Consider the following 23,919-nt stretch of genomic DNA (forward strand, 5'->3'; position numbering starts at 1 on the left):
AATTCATGTATGTTTAATGTAAGTTCTAAGAATGTAGCCTGTCAAACTGGAGTAAAAAGTGAATGTAGAAAAGATAGATATATATATAAAATACACATGGTAAATTTATACAAAAATAGAGTTGCTACAGACAGAACATGCCTGACATACCAATAATAAGGAAAAAGCTGAGTCACCTCTGCCACAAACACATAGCTAACTTTGCCAATTGGTACAGGCCACAGATCCTACATTGCCAATCTAATTCTGCCAGCCCATTTTTGCCTGTTTTTCTTTGTTAGGCTTGTTCCTCCTCCAGAAAGTGGAGATGGTGACTGCTCTGTGGGAATGCAGTTTAGTGGAGGGTTGTTAGCAGAAGTATGGCATGTTTAATGGGAAAGGCAGAACCCATGTCATGCCTTGCACACTAGGTAGTGTTGTATTAGCAGCAATGCTGAGGACCATGAAGGCTTGAAGCACATGTACTGAGTGACAGCTACATTTTGCTCTCTGCCTACCTTTTGTGCTTTTGGGATACCTGTAGATCTGCAGCTATAGCTCCTATTTGGAATCTGACCTGGACTAAAGCAATGCTAACCTCAAATCCCAGTTCAGAAAATAAGTTAAAAGTGAGAAAAGGTGCTCAGATTTTGTATAAATCCCAGAATATATGGCAAACTATTTGGGGGCTTTTCTGTGCATAAATTTTCAGGATAGTTGTCATGTGTCAACTAGGTATGGGAATTTAGGTTATTAGAGCAGTATAACACCCTCTGCGAACACTGGGCATTTTTGTTCAGAATTAAACTTAATTTGATTTGCTTTAATTCATTAGCCAAGTAAATTAAGCTAAATGGAAATAACATGAATTCTGAATGAGAACATGAACACAAGGCTTTAACATGGTTTAGCTAATCTACTTTAGATCTAGTTTGGATAAATTTTCTTGAGTCTCCAAGAAGACAACATTTAAGGTTAGAGTCTATAAAGAACGCAGAACCTCTAAGCTTAGCTTAAGGTGTCTGGTTTGCAGAGGGGGCCTCTGCATCCGGTGATTTGACTCCCTGCACAGTTTGCATACACAGTCCCCAGAGACAGGCAAAAGGAAGTCTAGAAGCGGACAGAGAAGGAATGAGCACAGGGGTTGTGGGCAACACTGCCCCCTTGGGAATCTACATCCTTCCCTCATGGCTTTAGATGAATGTTTTTATGACCTTGGGAACCACAGCCCGGGCACCTTCAGTGTTTTCTTTTGAAGAACGGCATAAAGCTCAGCCCTGACAGATGTTCGTGGGAGTGCCACTGCCTCCTGAACATTGCCCTGGCTAGCAGTGAAGCAGTTTCACTCACATGGAGGGGAATCCCAGCTTCTTTGGCCTCAGAGGTTCAGGAGCAAGTGTCTATGGTCAAAGCGTGAGCTAGGGCTCTTCCTTCTATTGTTGTCTCCGAGAATGCCAAGGGAGGTTGTGAGATGAGAGCATGACCATGAGGCCCATTGCTCTGAGCATTTACTGCCAGTGGTTCGTCCTCCTAGGGCTGCTCCTGTAGTTTACACCAATCAATAATGAATTTTAAAGAGAAATTGGCCACAACTACCTTCTCTAGGATACTTCATCCTTTGGATGGGCACTCATGATCTAAGAGTAGTCGAGAGGTAAACCTGCAGCATCTTCCAGCTTCCTTCTCTGGCTGTCAACACACAGTTCCCCAGTCTGTGCTCTACTCGGACTGCAAGGAAAGAGAAAATTGCTTCCTCCTTCCCATCCTCCTGTTCTATCAAGTTCCAGACAGGCTTTTCTTGTCACATTGGTATACTGAGCAATGCTCCAAGGTGCAGAGTCTGTCCTTTATCTGGTTACTACTGTGAGCAGTTAAATTTCTTTTCTCCCCACGCCGAGGCACAGGGATGCATATTGCTCATCTCTTTTGGTCAAACAAATTCTTTAACTGTGTTTCAAAGTGTGAGCAATCAATTCTTGAACTACAACATGCTCCTTCATCACTGTGCGTGCTGTGGGGGTATGGACAGCTAAGCCTGGAAAATTACCTATTCAGGACAGTACTGGAGTACTGCATCCAGTTCTGGGCTCCCCAGTTTAAGAAGGACAAGGAATTACTGGAGGGAGTCCAGTGGAGCGCTACAAAGATGATTAGGGGCCTAGAGCATCTTTCTTATGAGGAGAGACTGAGAGAGTTGGGTCTGTTCAGCCTGGAGAAGAGAAGGCTGAGAGGCGATCATATTTATACTAATAAATATCTCAAGGGTGGATGTCAAGAGGATGGAACCAGACTCTTTTCACTGATGCCCAACAATAGGATGAGGGGCAATGGGCACAGACTGAAGCATAGGAGGTTCCATCTGAATATGAGAAGAAACTTCTTTATTTTGAGGGTGACAGAGCACTGGAACAGGCTGCTCAGAGAGGTTGTGTAGTCTCCTCTGGAGACATTCAAAACCCACCTGGACGCATTCCCATGTGATCTGCTCTAAGTGAACCTGCTTTAGCAGGGGGGTTGGACTAGATGATCTCCAGAGGTGCCTTCCAACCCTAACCATTCTGTGATTGTGTGATTCTGAGGACACTGTGAGACAGAACTGTCATTGTTTATGACCACCTGGTGGAAAAGGCAGGCACACTAGCTGCTCACCGCTGCAGGATGATGCATCAGCCACATTTTTATTCATGGTTTAACATTCAACTTCAATTTTCCATCTGACTTTCATGACACTCAAAATTCAGCTTAAAAGAACCCTGACACACTGTTTACCTTAATCAAAGCAGAGATCTAGCTACCTTTCAGCACACGGTTGTGAATGGATGTTGCTTATGGAACAGTTTGAACTGAGAGCAACTGCCTGTGCTTTTATCACAAGTGAGTCCCAGGCAGACAGTAGGAAGGAGAAAAGGAAAAATAGAAAATGCAGACACTAAATTTTTGAAATTAAAGACTCTGCTGAAGAAGGGAATTGATCTTGGGTAGACAGACTTTTCTTACCATCTAGCAATCCTTGGTTATCATGTTCACTCTTGTTTGCATGAATCTAGTGGACAGCCTGTGTTTCTATACTGTAGCTACACAGAGATGCAACACAAAACTGGTACAATACTCTGACAGCAGAGACTTTCACTCTGATATAGCTTGCTGTGCTCCTGAACAAGACTGCAAGCAAACAAGATGTTTCCTTGCATTCACAACACTTATTAAGCTCTCAGAACACCCTCAGACATATGGTGTGAACTGTGGAGTTGTCCTATTCAGAGATAGGAGCTGGACTCAATGATCCTTGTGGGTCCCTTCCAACTCAGGATATGCTATGATTCTATGAAAAAGGAAAGGACGAGGATGCTCTTATATTATTAGGTTGGTGAAAAAGTAATTGCGGTTTCGGCCCATGAATTTTAAATCATTATAACTAGGTTGTCGAGGGTTAAAATTGCGGGGTGACAATCAAACCCTGGCAGATGTATTGTTAACCTCCTCTCCCCCCCACTTCCCCCTTTTGCCCCTCCCTCTCCCCCCTTCCCACTCAGGACAGGCGATCGGGAGAGAAAGAAGGACAGAGAGAAGAGAGTTGGAAAAATTAAAGATGTTTTACTAATGCTACTAATAAGAATAGAGAAAATAATACAAAATATACAATACCAATATTGAAAGTCTCAGCAACTGCAGAGTCAGCACCCAAAGTCCTGGATTAGACTCTGTAGCCAACCGGAGCTGGATTCAGTCTCTCACTAGGCCTCAGTTTGCAGGGACAACTAGCAAGGTCCTCTCCTAATGTCGGCCATAAGCAGAAGGGAAGTAAAAAAGGAATGAGATCCTCATGATCTCCCATTTTTATATGAAGTATTCACCTGAATGGAATGTTATACACAGTTGGTCACCGGTTTCTCGTTGCCCCTCTCACGAGATGTTCATCCGTGCTTATCAAGAAGTTTGCATTCCATTGCTAGGTTTACCAAAACATGTGTCTGGTTCTCCAGGAAAATGCAGTTAATATGAAGGCTTTAGCTGACAGGCAAAATTCACTAAAAGAGAAACTTGTTTTTAACAAAACCAGGACATTCCACCCCTTATAATATGCCATTCACTGAATACTTAAACCTTATCAATACAATCTATCAATACAATCTAATTAATCACTGCTACTATATATATACAGACACATATGTACATATATACATAGGAGTAATTAATCAGTGGACCATCCTTGGAAAGTTCATTAAGTTCATTTTGTCACAACAGTCTCCCAGGGCAGGAAAAATGGTACAAGTGCATCTCATGACCACTGTTTGTGGGTTAAAGACACCAACTTCGAAGAAGTTGTCAGGTGCCACTCGAAGAAGCTAGCTCTGGTTTCATCATCACTGTCTTGATCTGAAAGACACTTATTAAACACTGTTAGTGTGGCAATTCACATCATAGAGTTCAGTATTGCATATTTTCACCTAAAATCAAATCCCCTTGAGGTACACATCGAACTTCTCCATCCTTAAGCATCATCCACCAGGTGCTGCCAGGTCCCTGGGCAAAAACAATACCACGAATGGGTTTGCCTTTGCCTGAGGCAGGAGTAACCCAGACTGCCTTTCCTAAGATATTTTTCATGTGTACTACAGGGACTTTATCTCCTTCTACAGTCCGTAGAATTTCTGATTGGGCAGGCCTGACTCGATTGGTTGATCCCCTAGTGTTGACCAATCAAGTGGCTTTTGCTAAATGTGAATCCCAGTTTTTAAAGGTTCCACCACCCAGTGCCTTTAGTGTAGTTTTTAATAAACCATTGTACCTTTCAATTTTCCCAGAGGCTGGTGCATGATATGGAATATGATATACCCACTCAATACCATGTTCTTTGGCCCAATTGTCTATAATACTGATTTTGAAATGAGTTCCATTGTCTGATTCAATTCTTTCTGGTGTACAGTGTCGCCAAAAGACTTGCTTTTCAAGGCCCAAGATAGTATTTCGGGCTGTAGCATGAGGTACAACATATGTTTCCAACCATCCAGTGGTTGCTTCCACCATTGTAAGTACATAACGCTTACCTTGACGTGTTTGTGGAAGTGTGATATAATCAGTATGCCAAGCTTCTCCATACTTATACTTTAACCATCGCCACCCATACCATACAGGCTTTAACCGTTTCGCTTGTTTGATTTTGGCGCAAGTTTCACATTCATGAATAACCTGTGAAATAGTGTCCATAGTTAAATCCACCCCTCGATCACGAGCCCATTTGTATGTTGCATCTCTACCTTGATGCCCTGAAGCATCATGGGCCCACTGAGGTAGGAAAAGTTCACCTTTATGTTGCCAGTCTAAGTCCACTTCAGCTACTTTAATCTTAGCAGTTTGATCTGCTTGTTGGTTGTTCAGATGTTCCTCGGTAGCTCGACTTTTAGGCACATGAGTATCTACATGACGAACTTTCACAGGCAGGCTCTCTAGCCAAGCAGCAATGTCTTGCCACAGTGTGGCAGCCCAAATGGGTTTACCTCTGCGCTGCCAGTTGCTTTTCTTCCATTGCTGTAGCCACCCCCACAAGGCATTTGCTACCATCCATGAGTCAGTATAGAGATAAAGTATTGGCCACTTTTCTCATTCAGCAATGTCCAAAGCCAGTTGGATGGCTTTCACTTCTGCAAAATGACTAGATTCACCTTGTCCTTCAGTGGCTTCTGTAACTTGTCGTGTGGGACTCCACACAGCAGCTTTCCACCTTCATTGTTTTCCTACAAGACAACAGGATCCATCTGTGAACAGTGCATACTGCTTATCAGTCTCTGAAAGAGTATTATATGGTGGTGCTTCTTCAGCACGTTTTACTTCCTCCTCATCTGGAGACATCCCAAAGTCTTTGCTTTCTGGCCAGTCTGTAATCACTTCTAAGATCCCTGGACGACTGGGACTTCCAATTCGAGCTCGTTGCGTGATCAGTGCAATCCATTTGCTCCACGTTACTTCGGTTGCATGATGTGGAGAGGGAACCATCCCTTTGATGATCCAGCTCAGCACCGGCAGTCGAGGTGCCAGGAGGAGCTGTGCTTCAGTGTTGATCACTTCTGAAGCAGCTCGATCTCCTTCATATGTTGCTAGTATCTCCTTTTTAGTTGGAGTATAGTTGGCCTCAGATCCTTTGTATCCTTGACTCCAAAAACCTAAGGGTCGACCTCGGGTTTCTCCTGGTGCTTTCTGCCAGAGGCTCCAGGTAAGTCCATTATCTCCGGCTGCGGTGTACAGCACATTTTTAACATCTAGTCCAGTCTGAACTGGTCCAAGGGCCACCGCATGAGTTATCTCACGCTTAATTTGCTCAAAGGCTTGTCGTTGTTCAGGGCCCCACTCGAATTGGTTCTTTTTACGAGTCACCCGATAGAGAGGGCTCACAATGTGGCTGTAGTCAGGAATGTCCATTCTCCAAAAACCTACAACGCCCAAGAAAGTCTGTGTCTCCTTTTATTAGTAGGTGGAGACATAGCTGCAATTTTGTTGATCACATCCATTGGGATCTGACAACGGCTATCTTGTCATTTTATTCCTAAAAACTGGATCTCTCGTACAGGTCCCTTGACCTTGCTTCATTTTATGGCAAAACCAGCATCCAAAAGAATCGGAATTATTCTCTCACCTTTCTTGAAGACTTCTTTTTCTGTGTTGCCCCATTCGATGATGTCATCAATATATTGCAAGTGTTCTGGAGCTTCACCTTGCTCCAGCGTGGTCTGGATCAGTCCATGGCAGATGATAGGACTGTGTTTCCACCCCTGGGGCAAGTGATTCCATGTATACTGGATGTCCCTCCAGGTGAAAGCAAACGGCGGCCTTCACTCTGCTGCTACAGGAATAGAGAAAAATGCATTAGCAATGTCAATTGTAGCATACCACTTGGCTGCCTTTGACTCCAGTTCAAATTGCAGTTCTAGCATGTCAGGCACAGCAGCACTCAGTGGTGGTGTAACTTCATTCAGGCCACGATAGTCTACAGTTAGTCTCCACTCGTCACTAGACTTACGCACTGGCCAGATTGGGCTGTTAAAAGGTGAGCGAGTCTTACTGATCACACCCTGGCTTTCCAATTGACGGATCAACTTCTGGATAGGAATCAAAGAGTCTCGATTGGTGCGATATTGCCTGCGATACACCGTCGTGGTAGCAACTGGCACCTGCTGATCGTCAACCATCAGCAGTCCTACAAACAGAAGGATCATCTGAAAGACCAGGCAAATCAGACAGCTGTTCAATTTCCTCAGTGTCCACAGCTGCTATACCAAATGCCCACCTATACCCTTTTGGGTCCTTAAAATATCCTCTCTTGATGTAGTCTATGCCAAGGATGCACGGAGCATCTGGACCAGTCACAATGGGATGCTTTTGCCAGTTTTTTTCCAGTTAGGCTCATTTCAGCCTCTACAACAGTCAGTTCCTGGGATCCCCCAGTCACTCCAACAATATTGATGGATTGCGTTCCTTTATAATTAGAAGGAATTATTGTGCACTGAGTACTAGTGTCCACTAAAGCTTTGTACACCTGCGGGTGTGTTGTACGAGGCCATCGTATTTGTACAGTCCAATAAACTCTGTTGTCCCTTTCCTCCACCTGCTTGGAGGCAGGGCACCTCTAATTTCTGTTTTGCACAGTCTCTGGGTGTGAATTAGAGGTTCCTTCAAGAGCATCAGAATCTCTTCTGCTCCTTTTGTAAACTGGAGCAGCCACTTTCCTAGGAGTTTTTCCTTTTATCTCACGTACTCGTTCTTTAAGTTCTGAGGTAGGTCTTCCATGTCACTTATTCATGTTTTCTCCCTACTCATGTAGGAAGAACCACAGTGAACCTCTTTTTGTGGGCTGCCTCGGTCCTCTCTCTCGAGATTGGAAACGCCTTCTCCTAATAGCTGAAACATAAGTTTGTGCAGGTCGTGAATGGTACGAGTCTTCTCTGAGCTCTTTGATTTCCTGCAACAGCTTTTCAAACCGGTCATCAGATTTTTCACACAGTTTCTCCACAGCAGAGACACAAGCCCGCAGAGGACCAGCAAGGCTGTCCTCAAAGTCCCAGAGCTGCTCAATCACTTCATTAATTTCTTGTGCACCTCTAGCTGACCAGACCATTCCTGCCAAGGACTTAGCATATGCAGGTGGTGTACTTTGTACAAATCTGCGCCACATAGATCGTGTACAATTGATTCTATCTGGGTCTGTCCCCTCTTGGCTGTTTGGTCATAGATAGATGATCTCTCGCACAGCTAATTCTCTCAGGAACTGGATACCTCTCTCCATAGTATTCCATTTCCCTAACTTGGATATACAATCTTCCTTGTAGGGAAATCTGACTTTCATAGCTGCGAGGAGTCGGGTCCAGAGAGTAGAGGCGTTAGACTCTCTTGAAATTGCCCTTTCAATGGTGGAATCTTTTGACCGAGATCCCAGCTGCTTGGCTTCACCACCTTCTAATTCAACTGTTTCTGCCCCATTGTCCCAGCATCGGAGCAACCAGGTTAAAATATTCTCACCTTCACGACGACTGAAGTCTTTTCGCAGATCTCTCAGCTCACCTGGAGAAAAGGACCGAGTGGTGGTCACTTCATCTCCTCCCTGCGCTGATGACTCCCCTTGGGTTGATGTTGGCCCTGTGCCATCACCTGCTGCACGAGTAGTCTTTCTAGTGACTTTCTTGCAACCGGCAACTGATGCTGATATGGGCTCACCATCATTTGATTCATTTTCAGAGTCTGAATGACTGTCACAGTGATTGCTGTGGTTACAGCAGCAACAGTGAGCAGTGTGTGAAGAAGGGGGGGCTGCCTTGTTAGCCTTTGAGGCTGGAGAGGTAAGGTTATCTGCAGCGACCTTGGCAGAGGAGCTCTGCGGAGGAGCTGTAGCTTCAGCCTGTGAAGCCACGGTTGGGGGGGCAGTGGCTGCAGCAGCAGCTTTGGCTGTTTTGCCTTTTCTCGAGCGGCTAGGAGTGCTTTTTGCTAAAGCTTCCGAAGACGCACTGCAAATCTCAGGACTAAGAAGAGACGCAAACCTCCTATTGAACCTCATTTCTCTTAACAGTAACACAAACTGACACACATTCAGCAAACCAGATAACACCATCACAGTTCTATCAAAGCTCCAAGGATATTCAAAGTTCTCTAAAACATTTGCAAACTGTCCTAGTGAAAACACGAACATATGGTTAGTCAGCCTTTCTAAATATTCACTTGACCAATTAGCAAATACAGAGCCGTATTGCTCTTTTATCTCTCCCGGAGGCTTTTCAAGGTAAAGCAAAAACGAGTAAAAATACATTAGCGCCTGCAGTATAATGAAATAAATCAGTGTCAAACCACACAGGATCATCATCACCACTAAATAATATCCGAATCAAACAGACACGTGAGTATCACAACTCTATGAGTTGGCACCGTGCCAAGAAAATTGAAAGGTACGTCAGAGCAGTAGAAAAGCCAAAAATCTCAAATTTACCCCTTTCTCTCGCCCCACGTTGGGCGCCAATTATCTGTCGAGGGTTAAGATTGCGGGGTGACAATCAAACCCTGGCAGATGTATTGTTAACCTCCTCTCCCCCCCACTTCCCTCCTTTGCCCCTCCCTCTCCCCCCTTCCCACTCAGGACAGGCGATCGGGAGGGAAAAAAGGACAGAGCAGCCTTTCAGTACTTAAAGGGGGCCTACAAGAAAGCTGGAGAGGGACTTTTAACAAGGGCAAGTAGTGATAGGACAAGGGGTAATGGTTTTAAACTGAAAGAGGGTGGATTTAGATTAAATATAAGGAAGAAATGATTTACTATGAGGGTGGTGAGGCACTGGAACAGGCTGCCCAGAGAAGCTGTGGATGCCCCCTCTCTGGAAGTGTTCAAGGCCAGGTAGGATGAGCATTTGAACAACCTGGTCTAGTGCAAGTTGGCAGTGGTGATAGTAACAGAATCAACTTTACAAGATGTTTCCTTCCATGTTCTCTTATGGAACAGGACAGGATGGGTCTTTGCTGCTGGATCTGTTACAGTTGGATTAATATTAGGATAGCAACCAGCCCTGTAGCCATAGAACTCTTGTAATCAGTAACCAAACTCTGTTCTTAAAGCTGACATAGATTTATGGTATATTCTTATAAGGCAGGTAACTGTAACCAAGCCTTATTCTTAAGGTGGACATAGATTTACGATATATTCTTTTAAAGTTGGTACCGTAGAAAATAACTGATAATTATAGTATCTTTTAGATAGGAAGTTTGTGTTAGAATAGGTGTGGAATATGCTAATGGTTGTCAGGGGTGTAATGAATATGTATGTGACTAACTTGTATAATAAGGTATGGTCTGAATCAGGTGTTCGAAACCAGCTTTGGGTGCGAACCCCTGGTTTCCCAGCGCTGAAATAAAGCACCGCATATAAGTACGTCCGTGGTTATGTGTCCTGATTGCTAACAGTGGGGTTGGAACTAGATGATCTTTAAGGTTTCTTCCAACCCAAACCTTTCTATGATTCTTTGAACTTGAAAATATTTGGGTAAATGTTCACAGGCAGTGCAGCAGGCATATCTAAGGATGCAAAAGGTAATAAGTCCACCAAATTTCAAGTCCTTATCCCAAAGTATGAAAGAACTAAAGCTTTATAGCCAAACTGTTTAAATAATCTAAGAGGAAAAAACTTTTTTGTTTTTATGATTTCCTCCTGAGAAATAGCTGAACAACTTACGTTTAAGTTTCCCAGAAGAATTCAGGCTGGAGCAGAAAACCAGCACAGAACATGTTAGCTGGAATAATAAAAGTATGGCAAAATAAGACGGTACTGCAAACAGGTCCTAGTAATTCACCAAAAAGATACCTGTGCTTCACCAAATAATGTAGGTATTTGCAGTGTCAACAGTTTGTTAATATTTTCTAAATGCTTTGCAGGGTTGTGCTGAAAAATCTGGATTAAAAGACTTGGGGTTAGAGGCGCAGGGGTTAGAGACCCCTAAAAGGTAAAAGATTTGGGGGTGACGACCCCTAAAATTAAGATCTGAAACAAGGTTGAAAAAAAAAGAAGAAAAATAAAACAAGATAAAGGAAAGAAAAGGGGAAAAGAAACTCTGTTCAAGTCCTTGTTTTAGTTTATGAGTGTTTATGAGTGCACGAGTATGGGTTAATTGTTTTATTGGTTGTTGTTACAATTGTTTCTTTGTGGTGCTGTTTGTGTAAGCCCACTGTAAGCCTTCTCCCTCTCTGTGCTTCCCCCCTCCCCCACTCCTTCTCTTGTTCTGCTCCTTCTCCCTTTCTCCCGCCTTTCTTACAATATGGGATAAGGAATGTCTGTTCCTAGCGATATTCTTAAGAAATCAGTATTAGGGTGTGGTTTAAAACATTGAAAAGAACTTGGAAATGTGTCTGGGGGAAATACAAGGCAGGAAGATCTTCTGAGATATTGTAATCAAAGGTGACCACTGTGTAAGTTTGATGATGGGAAAAGTGACCGGAGAATGGAACCTTGAATTAAAATACTTTGCTGCATTTGATGTTGTTTTTGAAGTGAGAAGGGAAATGGGATGAGGTCACATGGGCAGAGATGTTTTTCTGTTTGTGGAGGCATTCCAAATGGCAAAATGAATGTGGTATCAATTGGGCTTTGGAAAGAGAATGGAAAGGAAAAGATAAAAATCTGGCCACATGTAAACTGCAAAAATTGCAAGGAGATTATGCTAGGGATTTTGATGTTGCTTGGGGGATCTTGTGTCATGATAGAGTTCAGCAGAAAGAGAAATGAGAAGTTCAATTAATTGTGACTTTAAAGGGGTTTTCTGATAAAGATCAGGGAGTAAGTCTGGATCGGGGAATGACTGGAGGAAGTAGAGGAAAAGGACAAAGGAGAGGCATCGGATCCCAGAAGCTCAGAGAAAATCAGTGTGTGTATTGTAAACAAGAGGGACACTGGAAAAAGAGATTGTCCTCACTTAAGAGAACTAAGTGTCCAGAATCTAAATTCGGTGTTTGTTTGTTGCTGTGCTTAAATAAGGTTGCTAAGCTTAATAAATGACGAGGATTAGGGAAACCCTTGGTCTGAATTAAACTGGGGGCAAGATCAGAGGCTGAGTGGTAGATACTGGAGCCTCATATTCGGTTTTGAATACTAAGAATACATACCTAGATTTAGTATCCCAATTGGAATGTCCTCTGACCAGGGAACACATTTTGTTGCTAAAATGATTTCAGAAATAAGTAGAATCCTCCTCTGATAAAAGAAAATTTGAAACGATATCATACTTAATTGTGGTTCTTGTATAAATTAGATTAGGAAAATGGCCTAAATATGGGATTCTAAGTTAAAGTGCTATATTGCAATTAGTGTAATTCTGCAGAAATTTGGAAAAATGGGATGCAGTACTGTATGCTAATTTACTATTATTGTTATGTAATAATTATGAGACTAGAAAATAATTTGTTAAACTCTGATTCGGACAGAATTTATGCACTAGTTGGAGATATGTGAAATAAAACCTAAATGCTGTGCTAGATGTGAACTTGGGAGAGGTTGTATTTAAAAGCTGCTAGAATATGAACTGATTTGGATCTAGAAAAATGAAAATAATGGATTGATGTTTAATCTGTTTATTGCAAAAGGTAAATGGGGCTGAGGAATGTAAAAGGAATACATATTGCTCAGCCAGTTGAAATTGCATATAAAGTGTATAATAGCAGGAAAGAAATAGAAAAAAAAGAGGCAAAAAGAGCTCAGCCTGTGCTGTGCTGAAAGATAAGCTCAGCCAACTCATGGCAACAGGGTCTGGCAGCTCTCACTTGGTACCAGTGATTACACCAGCTGTGTGGCCTTGCCTGTATCTAAACTACAGAGAAAAAAAAAAAAAATGGAAAAAAGCTGGCTGCCCACTGCTAAAGCGGCAAAAAGCAGGGCGGGGCGGGGGGGGGCTTTTCCCCGCCAGGATGATGTTGCTGCTAGAGAGCTGTAATAATGAATGAAGGAGACTGAGGGTGAATTTAAAGGCATACCCAGCAGATCCCTGGTTCCAATGAGGCTGGGAAATTAAACCATAGATTTTGTAATAGAGTTATTCTTTGGTAGTTAGTTGTAAAAGACTTCTTAGTAAATTCACCATGCTAGTTCTTGGGGTCATGGGAAAGACCAGTTTTGAAACCAATGAAATGCCAAATTTGGAACAAAGTTTTAACACATGAATTCTTGTATATGCCAGAAAGCCCTATACCTCTCTTAGGTCAAGATTTGTTAAGTAACTTGTAAGCTCAAATAACAGTTTCTGAGAATTCTGTTCAGCTGCATATCCCACAAGAAAATACTTGGAAGGCTGTGATGGATGCACTTGACCTTCCCCCCCAGCCAAACCAGCAGCAGTTTGGTCCAGGCTCCAGAGGAGGTAAAGGCCTGAGCTGTAGTCAGGCCAAGAACTCCTATTAGGAAACCCACAAGGAAGCAGAACGGTGTGTGGAACATCGATACATTGTGGGTGCAGGGAGTCTCGTGCATACTTTTCATACTGTATGCAATTTGACTACGAGTCAACCACTTCATTCTATAATATGACAGCCTGAGTGAGCCTACTTTGAGCTCTCTCTGCCAAATAAGCTGGCTGTACAGCAATGGTTTTGCTACTCACAGGTCAGCGGATGAGCCCAATTTAAGTTTCATGTCAATCATTTAGCTTAAGTAAATGCATACTAAATATAGTGAATCATCTAGAAGTATAAGGTTGTGTGATTTTTAATATACACTCTTCTTCATGTTACTTAGTAAGCTAGTTTTGCTGAAATCTTAAGTTCTAAAGTTCTGCTCATATTCACCAAAAGCAACTACAAGCTACACTGAACACTTGCAAGATAAGGCCTGTTTTGCACTTTGCTGAGAAGAAAAAAAATTACTCAGATAAAACAGCACCTACAAGGCTATGGATTATAAACAATGTCTACTGTTGGAGAATGGCTTGGAAATGGGGGACGTGGGTCTGCAGAGCAGTTGTACGAGCAGAGCCTATTCTGAAGGCCTTAGCATAAGTAGCAAGACTAGGCTGCAGTGGGAACCGCTGACTGTTTCAGTAAAATCAGTAAGGTCACTGAGACCTTGGCAGAGTTTCACAAGCAGCTTTCAACAGCACAAGAATGTAGAATAAGCATAGCTAGCAGCTGCAAGTAGGAGGACCATGCAAATGTACTGTTAGAGCTTAAACCAATTAGTAGGTGACAGGTATGCATAATTATCGTGAACTGTATAAGTATATGCTATTCGGGCTAATAAATCAAACTATGCTTTATCACTCATATTGAGTCGACCTGCGTGTTCCTCCGCCGCTCAAAGTCTACAGCTAAACAAAACAAAGGCGCATATGAGGTCAGTGAAAAGGATCCAATGAGAAGCATGAAGACCCCAAAGTGAAATATTCCTATTGGACTGAATCATGGTATGATTGGTCTGTAAAGATTTAAAAGTCTATGGTTTTCTATGGTTGGGTTGGACCTCTGCGCAGGTACCCAGCTTGAGCCAGCCCTCCTGCTATTCTACTCTTTTTTTTTTTTTTTTTCTGAGAATTTTGTTTCCTGAAAGTCTGCTCTGCATATGGTTATCAGGCCTCACCTGAAAGTTTGCCTCTGGAGTTCTAAAATATAGACTCCAGAGCGAATGGTTATCAGGGAGAGAAGAATCCTGAAAGTTTGCACCGCAATGGATACGGGCACTTGGAGAGAAGGTAAGCAGCATTTGGCTTGGCATATTTTCCCTATGCAGTAAATAATATAGTGAACCTGCCACCAAACTCTTTTAAGTCACAGTTCTCTTTGAGAAATCTAAACATTGTTCTGCAGTAAGCAGAACCCTAAATTACTCCCTTGCGACAAAGGCACAGATCTGCCTGTTGCAAGCCGGAAATCTCAAATGAATTTTTGGATGCTGTATTTCCACTAGTGTGGGCAGCTGAAGTATCTGGTAAAGCAAACACTACACTGACAGAACTGAAACAGAACTGAAACAGGACTTCAAGTGGGTAAAGAAAAACAATATGCAATAAACATGAAAGTCAAAATGCAGTTAGAGACTGGACTTTTGCAGGCATGCCAATCAGAATATAATGCTCCCATTTTGCCAGTAAAGAAGCCGCATTCTATGGAATACTGGTTGGTACAAGAATTGAGAGCCATTAATCAGCCTGTGATAAATGTGCACCTGGTAATGCCAAAACCCATGCACTCTTTGACTAATATAGCAGGAAATAATGTTTATTTTACTGTTTTAGACTTGAAAGATGCCTTTTTCTGTATACCATAGGATTCAGAGAACCAGAAGCTTTTGACCTTTGAATGGGAAAGACCTACGCCTGGAAGAAAGATGCAACTTGCTGGACTGTTTGCCGAGAGGACTTAAGAACAATCCTGCTTTGTCTGGTAACGTACTGGCAGAAACACCTTAGAAACTTGGCAGGTATCTGTGACTGTGTTGTGCCAGTGACTGTGTTGCTGATTCAAGAGGCAAGGAAACTAACTTTGGGACAACAGATTACTGTATTTGTACCACATGCTGTGGCCTTAGTGCTGGAACAACAAGGACACCATTGTCTGTCACCTGGCAGAGTGGTACAGTACCAAGTACCATTACTGGAACAGGATGATGTAAGTTTGAAAGCAATAATATTTCTGAATCCTGCTATTCTATTGCCTGTATCAAATTTGGTGCATGATCGTATACTAACTATTGAACAAGTCTTTTCTAGCAGACCAGATTTAAGGAATACTCCACTGGAGGATCCAGAGTGGACTCTCTATGCAGATGGGAGCAATTTTGCTCTGAGTGGAGAACGACCATCTGGATATGCTGTGTTAACTTTAGAGAACATAACTGAAACAGAACCATTGTCATCAAATACCTCAGCACAGAAAGCTGAGCTTATTGTTTTGACTAGAGCCTAGGAGTTGTCACAAGATAAGCGAGTTAATATGTACAGACTCTAAATATGCTTTTGGAATTGTACAGGCACATTGGACAATATGAAAAGAAAGAGGACTTCTGACTTTACAAGTGTCACCTATCAAACATGAGCAAGGAATGTTGAAGCTATTAGAAGCTGTTCTAAAACCTAAAAAGGGATCAGTAATGCACTGTGAAGCTCGCCAATTTTGACAAATGTTAAAAGATATGCAATTGGACCTAAAATGAAAAGTTGTAAGATAGTGTTAAAGCCCCCACCTGGAGAGGTAAAAAGAGAGGGAATTTTCTGGGATCATATTGGTAAATTAATCTTTCTGAATTTTCTAGATGGCCTGAAACTTTTCCATGCCAGACCAACAAAGCTAGAGAAGTAGCAAAGAAATTATTGAATAAAATCATACCAAGGTTTGGCTGTTCCACATTTTATAGCAGAAATAATATAGACTCTTTTTACTCTTCTGGGGGTAAGATGGGACTTGCATGCCTGTCGAGGGTTAAGATTGTGGGGTGACAATCAAACCCTGGCAGATGTATTGTTAACCTCCTCTCCCCCCCACTTCCCCCTTTTGCCCCTCCCTCTCCCCCCTTCCCACTAAGGACAGGTGATCGGGAGGGAAAGAAGGACAGAGAGAAAAGAGTTGGAAAAATTAAAGATGTTTTACTAATGCTACTCATAAGAATAGAGAAAATAATACAAAATATACAAAACCAATCTTGAAAGTCCCAGCAACTGCAGAACCAGCACCTGTAGAGCCAGCACCCGAAGTCCTGGATTAGATTCTGTAGCCAACCGGAGCTGGATTCAGTCTCTCACTAGGCCTCAGTTCGCAGGGACGACTAGCAAGGTCCTCTCCTAATGTCGGCCATAAGCAGAAGGGAAAAGGAAAAAAGGGAAAAGGGGCGAGATCTTCATCATCTCCCACTTTTATATGAAGCATTCACGTGAATAGAATGTTATACACTGTTGGTCAGTTTCTTGGTCACCGGTTTCTCGTTGCCCCTCTCGCGAGATGTCCATCTGTGCTTATCAATAAGTTTGCATTCCATTGCTATGTTTACCAAAACATGTATCTGGTTCTCCAGGAAAATGCAGCTAATATGAAGGCTTTAGTTGACAGGCAAATTCACTAAAAGAGTAACTTGGGTTTTAACAAAACCAGGACAATGCCCCTTAGAGACCTCAATCTAGTAGAAAGGTAGAAAGAATGAATTAATCAATCTATAAAAAGGCAATTAGCCATATTATGACAGGAAATTAATTTAAAATGGATAGATGTATTGCTAATTATTTTACTGAGAATTCGCATTACTTAAGAGAAAAAGTAAGCCCTTTTGAAACATTGTATGGGAGACCCTATTCAGTAAACTTGACAGGAAATCAAATGCATATTTTGGGGAACAAAATGCTCACTGAATATATGTTGTCTTTGGGGAAAACTTCCTCATCGTTACATAGCACCTGTGGCATTGGATGTGCCTGTACCTTCCTTCTGACCTGGAGATCCAGTCTATCCTTGCACCTGGAAGGACAAACCTTTAAAGTGCGGTGGAGAGGACTCTGTATGGTACTGTTAGTAACTAACACAGCTGTGAAGCATAAAGGAGTCAATTCCTGGATTCACCACACTAGATTAAAGAAAAGTACAGAGACTGGGTAGAAATCAGAAGAGACCACTCCTTTAACACCAAAACTTATGAAAACATAATGAACTGCACTTAGACTGAAATAGAATTTTATACAGAATTTGATTGTATTCAAGGAGGTTTGTTAACATTCATTGTAACATTACTATTAGTCTGTTTTCTTTTTAGGTATTTGTTTAAACATGTATTACAGTTACATAAGTCTTTGCCTTGCGGTATAGCAAGTTCACTGTTAAATCAGGAGAATCCATGGACCCAAAATGTACATTTTATGATGATCCAGAAAACCATGCAGATAGCTGACAAGACCAATTGCTGAGTATGCACATATTACCTAGAGAATTTAAATAAAAAGGGTTCTTCTTATATTAGGAATACCCCTCCCTATTAATATATCTTGGGAAAGCACTTCATTCAAATGTTGATCAATCTAAAAGAATCATGACTGTGTTAGAAGAGATTTGGAAACAGACAACAGCCTTGCATAAGGTACAGAAAAGCGATATACCTCTTAGATATTTCAAGAAGTTTGGACATGGTTAGTGTCCTGGATTCCTGATTTACAGACACGGATTAATAAATTGATTGTAATTATTGTATTAGCAATTGTTATGTCTGTATGTTTGTATGTTATTGTGCTGGTTTGACTGAAAATGAGTTAATTTTCTTCATGCAGTTAGAAACCTTTCTTTTTCATAGCTAGCACACTCATTATTTGGACTTAGTTTGAGAACAAGAGATAATACCCCAGCACAGAATTAATGTTTTTAATTGCTCTGGTCTGAAAGCCAAGGACATTTTGAGCGCTCTGCCCACAGGTGTGAGGCATGGAGGAAGGGGGAAGCATAGATGGGGCAGACCTTGACTGAGATCCAGACTGATCAATGAGAGTATTCCATCCCATTAGCATCATGCTTCATATTTAAGGAGAGTCGGGATCTTCCAGTCTCTTTCTCAGATGCTCTCTCTCTCTCGCTTCTTTGCTTTTTTTGTCGGAGCTGGGAGAGTTCTGTTCAGGACATTTAATTAGGCCTTTTGCCATTTTGAAGAGGTCTTTGGGTCTTTCTGCCTTTTTTTCCCTTTTTTCTCTCTTCAGGATCTGTTGTTCGAGGCCAGGGTGCTGCTTCCTGGGACTGGCTGCTCGGTGTGGATGGAGTTCATGAGAAATTGCCTTGAGTATATTTTATTTTATATTCTATTTCTATTACATTGTTGTGGTCTAACCCAAGCTAGCAATACCACCACGATAGGGGAGAAAATCAAAAAGGGAAGGGAGAAACTTGGACACACTACTAGTGTGTGTATATATATATATATATTAAAAATAGAAATATAATATAAAATAAAAAATACTCAATGCAATTCCCCACAAACTCCATCCACACTGAGCAACCAGTCCCAGGAAGCAACACCCAGTCCCGACAGCTGATCCCAAAGAGAGAAGAAAGAGGAAAAAAGGCAGAAAGGCTCTGAGGCCTCTGCAAAATGGCAAAAAGCCGAACTAAATGTTCCAATCCAAACTCCCCTGGCTCTGACAAAAAGAGCGAAAAAGCAAGAGCGAGGAACACCCGAGAGAAAAGAGTAACCAGAAGGCTCTACTCTCCTTAAATAAGAAGCATAGCTAGCTATGAAAAAGAAAGGTTTCTAACTGCATGAGGAAAATTAACCCGTTTTCAGTCAAACCAGCACATACATATATATATATTTACTAGTAGTATATTAGTATTTTGTTATTTTATTAAATTGTGCTTATCTCAATCCAAGTTTCTCCCTTCCCTTTCAATTCTCTCCCCTATTTGGGGGGGTGTGAGGAGGGGGGTGAGTGAGCAACTATTGTGGTAGTATTGCTAGCTCGGGTTAAACCACGACAGTTATGTTCCAATGTGTGATTAAGTGTTGTGCTGCAGTCACTAAAAGAGTTTAAAAAGATGAGACTTATTTGATATATATATAGATGAATTTTTGTCATCACTTAAAAGAATGAGTGAATGCTGTCTGCAATTGTTAACCTAAAGATACATAAATCTTTTCAGTTTTAGAGCTCACACAACAAAGAGTGGCTTTCAAAACACTTAATCATGATCTATAGGCACTATCGACCTTGCAGCTTAGACATTTTGAGGCCTGCACAATTAGTTGAGTCTTGCTATAACACATATCTCAAGACTGTTGGATAAAGTGTCCCTTAGCTGAATGTTGCTTGTTAGAAACTTGGATTTTAATGAGCGATGAAGCCTAATAGCTACAAACCCTCAAGAAAAGAGTAGGGAATAATGATACCTAAAATCAGCAATTAGTAATAAAATAAGTCTATATGAATAAGGGTCATAGATTTTAGGCATTTACTAAGTTAATAAGAATAAGGTTCACAGATGTTAGGTCTTAGGCACTTATTAGGCATTAAGTCACAAGAATGGTATTTGTTAAGATAAACAGGAGAAGGGTAGGAGACAATGCCCTTGCTCTCGGAAGATAAGGTGGTGATACCAGCACAAGCAGGTTACAAGCTGAATAACAAAGGGATGTAATGCATATGCAAAGGATTTCTTGGAAATGTAACGAATATGTATGATCTGTGTGGATATAACCTGTGTCTGGGAAATGTTCGGGCCCCACTAGGCAGAATGATCCCCGTGGGTGTGCCTGCATGTCAATAAAGGTGATGCTTGCTTTTAAAACCTCCAAGCTGGATTTTAGAAGTTTCTTCAATTAGCCGATTTTACTGTATCAATATAAATTTTATATTCAACATATTCTTCCATTTCGAATTTTTTCCAGATTTTCTTGGTGCTTGTCTTGAATGTTTCATCACTACATAATTTTCCTACTGATCTCTCTAAGCTGGGCCTTAGAACACTTCTAAATCAAGTGTACCATGCCATTGGACCCTGAAAATGGTAGAGAGAATCTAGAAAACATATACAAGCCATAAATAAAGGCAACTGTCTTCTCTGTAAGTACCAGACAACAAAAGGACTAGGAAACACACTGATCTAATAATGTTAGCAGGTTGTTAATTTCTAAATCTAAAATCTGCAATTTAAATAGAAACATTATTCACACTCCACTTTCTGGTCATTCTAAGTAGATATATTCCCCTGATGGGTTTATTCCACAGTTTTCACTGGATTCAGCACTTTCATAGAAACCAATACCTCGGTGGATCTTCTTGCAGCTTTCAATTCAGCCTCTCTAACTCCCAAGCAAGTATACCAGATACTTAACTATTGTCAATCAAAAACTTGTGATGCATCAAAATAAATTACAGGAATGGAATAAAACAAAGGCATTTAACATTATTCTATAGAGCTAATAATTCTTCCAGATTTATTTATTTAAAATGATTCTGTTACATTTCCTTTGATGCTTCCACAGTCTCACACAATATACATTCACTTTACTGTAGAGTACATTCAGATCTCAGATCCAGTAGTCTGTCAGTCATGAGTGGTCAATGTGATAACTGTTCCAAATAAAATTAAAACTGTAGTTCTCACATGGTGCAGTAAGCATTAATAGAATTTAGGTTCCCTATATCAGTTTAACTCCAACTCCATAATGAGGAGGAAAAAAGGAAGATGCTAATATGGATGCAGATTTGAACCTTTCCAAACTCTGAAACAGTTCAGATCCAGAATTCCAGTCAAGTCTTTTTGGTACCTCAAGTTTAACCAGTTAGCACCCCCACTCTCCCCCCAACCCCAAAATTCACAAATGAGAAAGTAAGGTAAAGGCCATGACAGTTTATTTGGGAAAACTGTATCTATCTGATAATATTGTATGTATACATATCACAGCTTAATTTCCCCCTGGATATGTACACATCATTAATACTAACCTCCTAGAATATTTCATCTAGAACAAGATCAGTTTCTGAACAGGTCTTGATACCTCCACATAGAATTATTTTGATTGTATTCTGATTTAATTACTGCAAAGACATTTAATAAGACAGTATGTGGCTTAAGCCATGGAACTCAGCTTAAACCTAGTTCATCACTATCTTATGTAATTAAACAATATATGGGAAGCTGGAGTACTGCTGGGAAGAGTCATTACAGGAACTGGTGAGTTTTGAATGTAGAATGAGATACCGTGAGGAAGATAAAGAGCAAGTGAACCCTATGACTATGGTCCTTATATTATCGTCAGCCTCGTCGTTTGCAGCACTCTTTTAATAGCCTGGAAATTGAGTCTTTCCTCACTGACTGTCCTTTCTTTTATAAATACTGGGTTTTTTTCCTCTTCGTTATTCTGTATTTTACTTCTTTGGATACATGCTAGCAGCACTGCCAAATGCATCATGCTCAAAATAGCAATCTCCAAGCATCTGGGGATGAATCTTAAAACCAAAAAAACAAAACTACATTCTTACATTTATTCCTCTAAAACAGAGGTGTGGGGTTAAGCTACAGCAACTCACATGATGAAGCAAAAGAACTGTACATTTCTGCTGCATAGGTGAGGAATGGCTTGTACTTAAATGCAACTATTGCTTAACTTCTTTTTCCAGATTTTCATTTGTTTAAACTATCTTTGATTAATTTAATTAAAACAAAAAAGTAAACATTTTGCTTCCTTGGAAGGTTCTATTATTTTTGTTTAGGAGAAAAAAGGTAGGATAAATAAAAACCCTCTTTTGTACTGATCTATAAGAAGGAAACCAATAGGTTATAAACACAGACTTCAGACTAAATTCAAGGGAAATAAGCCAGAAAACTCTTTATAAGATGTTTATGTATATGAAAATGCACCCTGCTTGTCAAAACTATTTATAACAAAATTAAGACAACTGTGAGTTCTTGAATGTTATAAACATAAAAAATACAACCTGTTTTCCAAGTAAGTTCAGCCAAGACTTATTTCAGATAATTTATATTACTGAACATCCCTGAAAATTTGTAACTTAGTAAACTAATGAATCATAGTGGAGTCTCAACTCAGACAACTGGCAGTGTAGATGCGAGTCTGAAGATAAATTGAATCAGCAATGAACAAGGAGCAGATCATTTCAAACTTAAAAAAGGTTCTAGCCACACAGCTTGCATTCATATCCCCTTGATAAACATTGGGGTTTTTTTACTAGCTCACAGAAATGTTTTATACTAATAAAAAAAACCTCACTGTAATATTAATTTTGGAAAGGTGATTTAGTGGTTTATATTTGTATACGCGCTCAACATCCTAATACATGTAACAAGTAGTTTCCATTTTCAGGGCAAGCGTGAATAGATTTAAGTTCTCCTTTTTGAGACAACATTTGTCATAAGACAGTACTTGCTGTGCAAACTGTATGGCAGCTGATTTTTTTCCAGTCAATATGTGGTTTCATAATCAGTTCCTGTTATAGGCATCAATCCTTCATTCATTCAGTTATAAAAATGTGACTTACTAGAAAAGGAAAAATAGAGTCTAAAGGCACAGAATCACATTGCTGCTCTATTAGGAATCTGTAAACAGAGACTCATTTGAATTTAGGAAATCCAAATCCAGGAAAGTAAAAAGGCATCTGAAGCAGGCTTTTATCTAGCCAACTTCCTTAAAGATCCAAAAGGTTTTGAGTTCTACAAAGTATGCACTAAAATACCGTATTTCAAAAAGCAATAAGGCAAATAGTATACTCTTTATTTCAAAAAAGTTACAATGGTAGTGTAGGCATACACTGTATAACTTGGTTACAATGAGTGGTACTTTTTCTACTACATAGCCCTATAACTGTTTCCTTTCTACATAACCAGAGATTAAACCAAGATCCCAGGTGAACACAAAACCATCCTTGTATGACCATCTACCGCTGGCAACAGTTCTTCAGCAGTAGCAATGTTTGCTCTGCTCCTTGAATCACATTCATACTGAGGAAAGTCCACAAATCAAAGTTCAGAGATTAAACACTGTCATACTTATTAAGAGCTTCTTCTAGTTTTTGTGTCACTTTTTGAAAAAAGAGCATTTGCTGTTGCAAGAAATGCTGCATCTGTGATTTAAAGTCCCTCACACGAATTTTGTGGAAATGATTAATTTCTGCTAGGGTCGCAAAAGAAATAATGTTACAGCGTTCTTGAATGCCCTTGGCTTTTTGGAGCTCCATCTTCCCCTCTTCCACATGTCGCTTACTCTCCTTTACTTTGGTAAGAGCTCCTGTGTAAAGAACAAAACAAAACAGTTGAACTGTGAGGACAAAGTAGATTCAACTACTGTACTTTAACAAGTGGTTTAATAAAAACAAGGTAATTTTAAATGTATTTATGTGTGCATATTTATATGAATAAAAAGGAATAAAATAAAAGCTTTTTCAGATCAAAAATCACAGAACAGTGAATCTTGTTTAAAAAAATAACAATATTTTTAAGGCTCTAGCTTGCAAAAGTTAG

The 23,919-nt window shown here is 40.6% G+C and overlaps 1 protein-coding gene across 1 annotated transcript in view; it reads right to left on the reverse strand.

Annotated features, from left to right (window-relative positions):
- Positions 1–20,990: 20,990 nt before the first annotated feature.
- The window catches only part of LOC136114676 (sorting nexin-18-like), a 49,514-nt gene continuing 46,585 nt past the window's right edge, over positions 20,991–23,919 (reverse strand). Inside the window, exon 2 of the mRNA XM_065860110.1 lies at positions 20,991–23,686. Coding sequence (XP_065716182.1) covers positions 23,433–23,686 — 254 coding nt within the window. The 3' untranslated portion in view covers positions 20,991–23,432. The remainder of the gene's footprint in view (positions 23,687–23,919) is intronic.

The sequence above is a fragment of the Patagioenas fasciata genome, chromosome W, assembly GCF_037038585.1.
Source record: "Patagioenas fasciata isolate bPatFas1 chromosome W, bPatFas1.hap1, whole genome shotgun sequence".
NCBI classification, from domain to species: Eukaryota; Metazoa; Chordata; class Aves; order Columbiformes; family Columbidae; genus Patagioenas; species Patagioenas fasciata.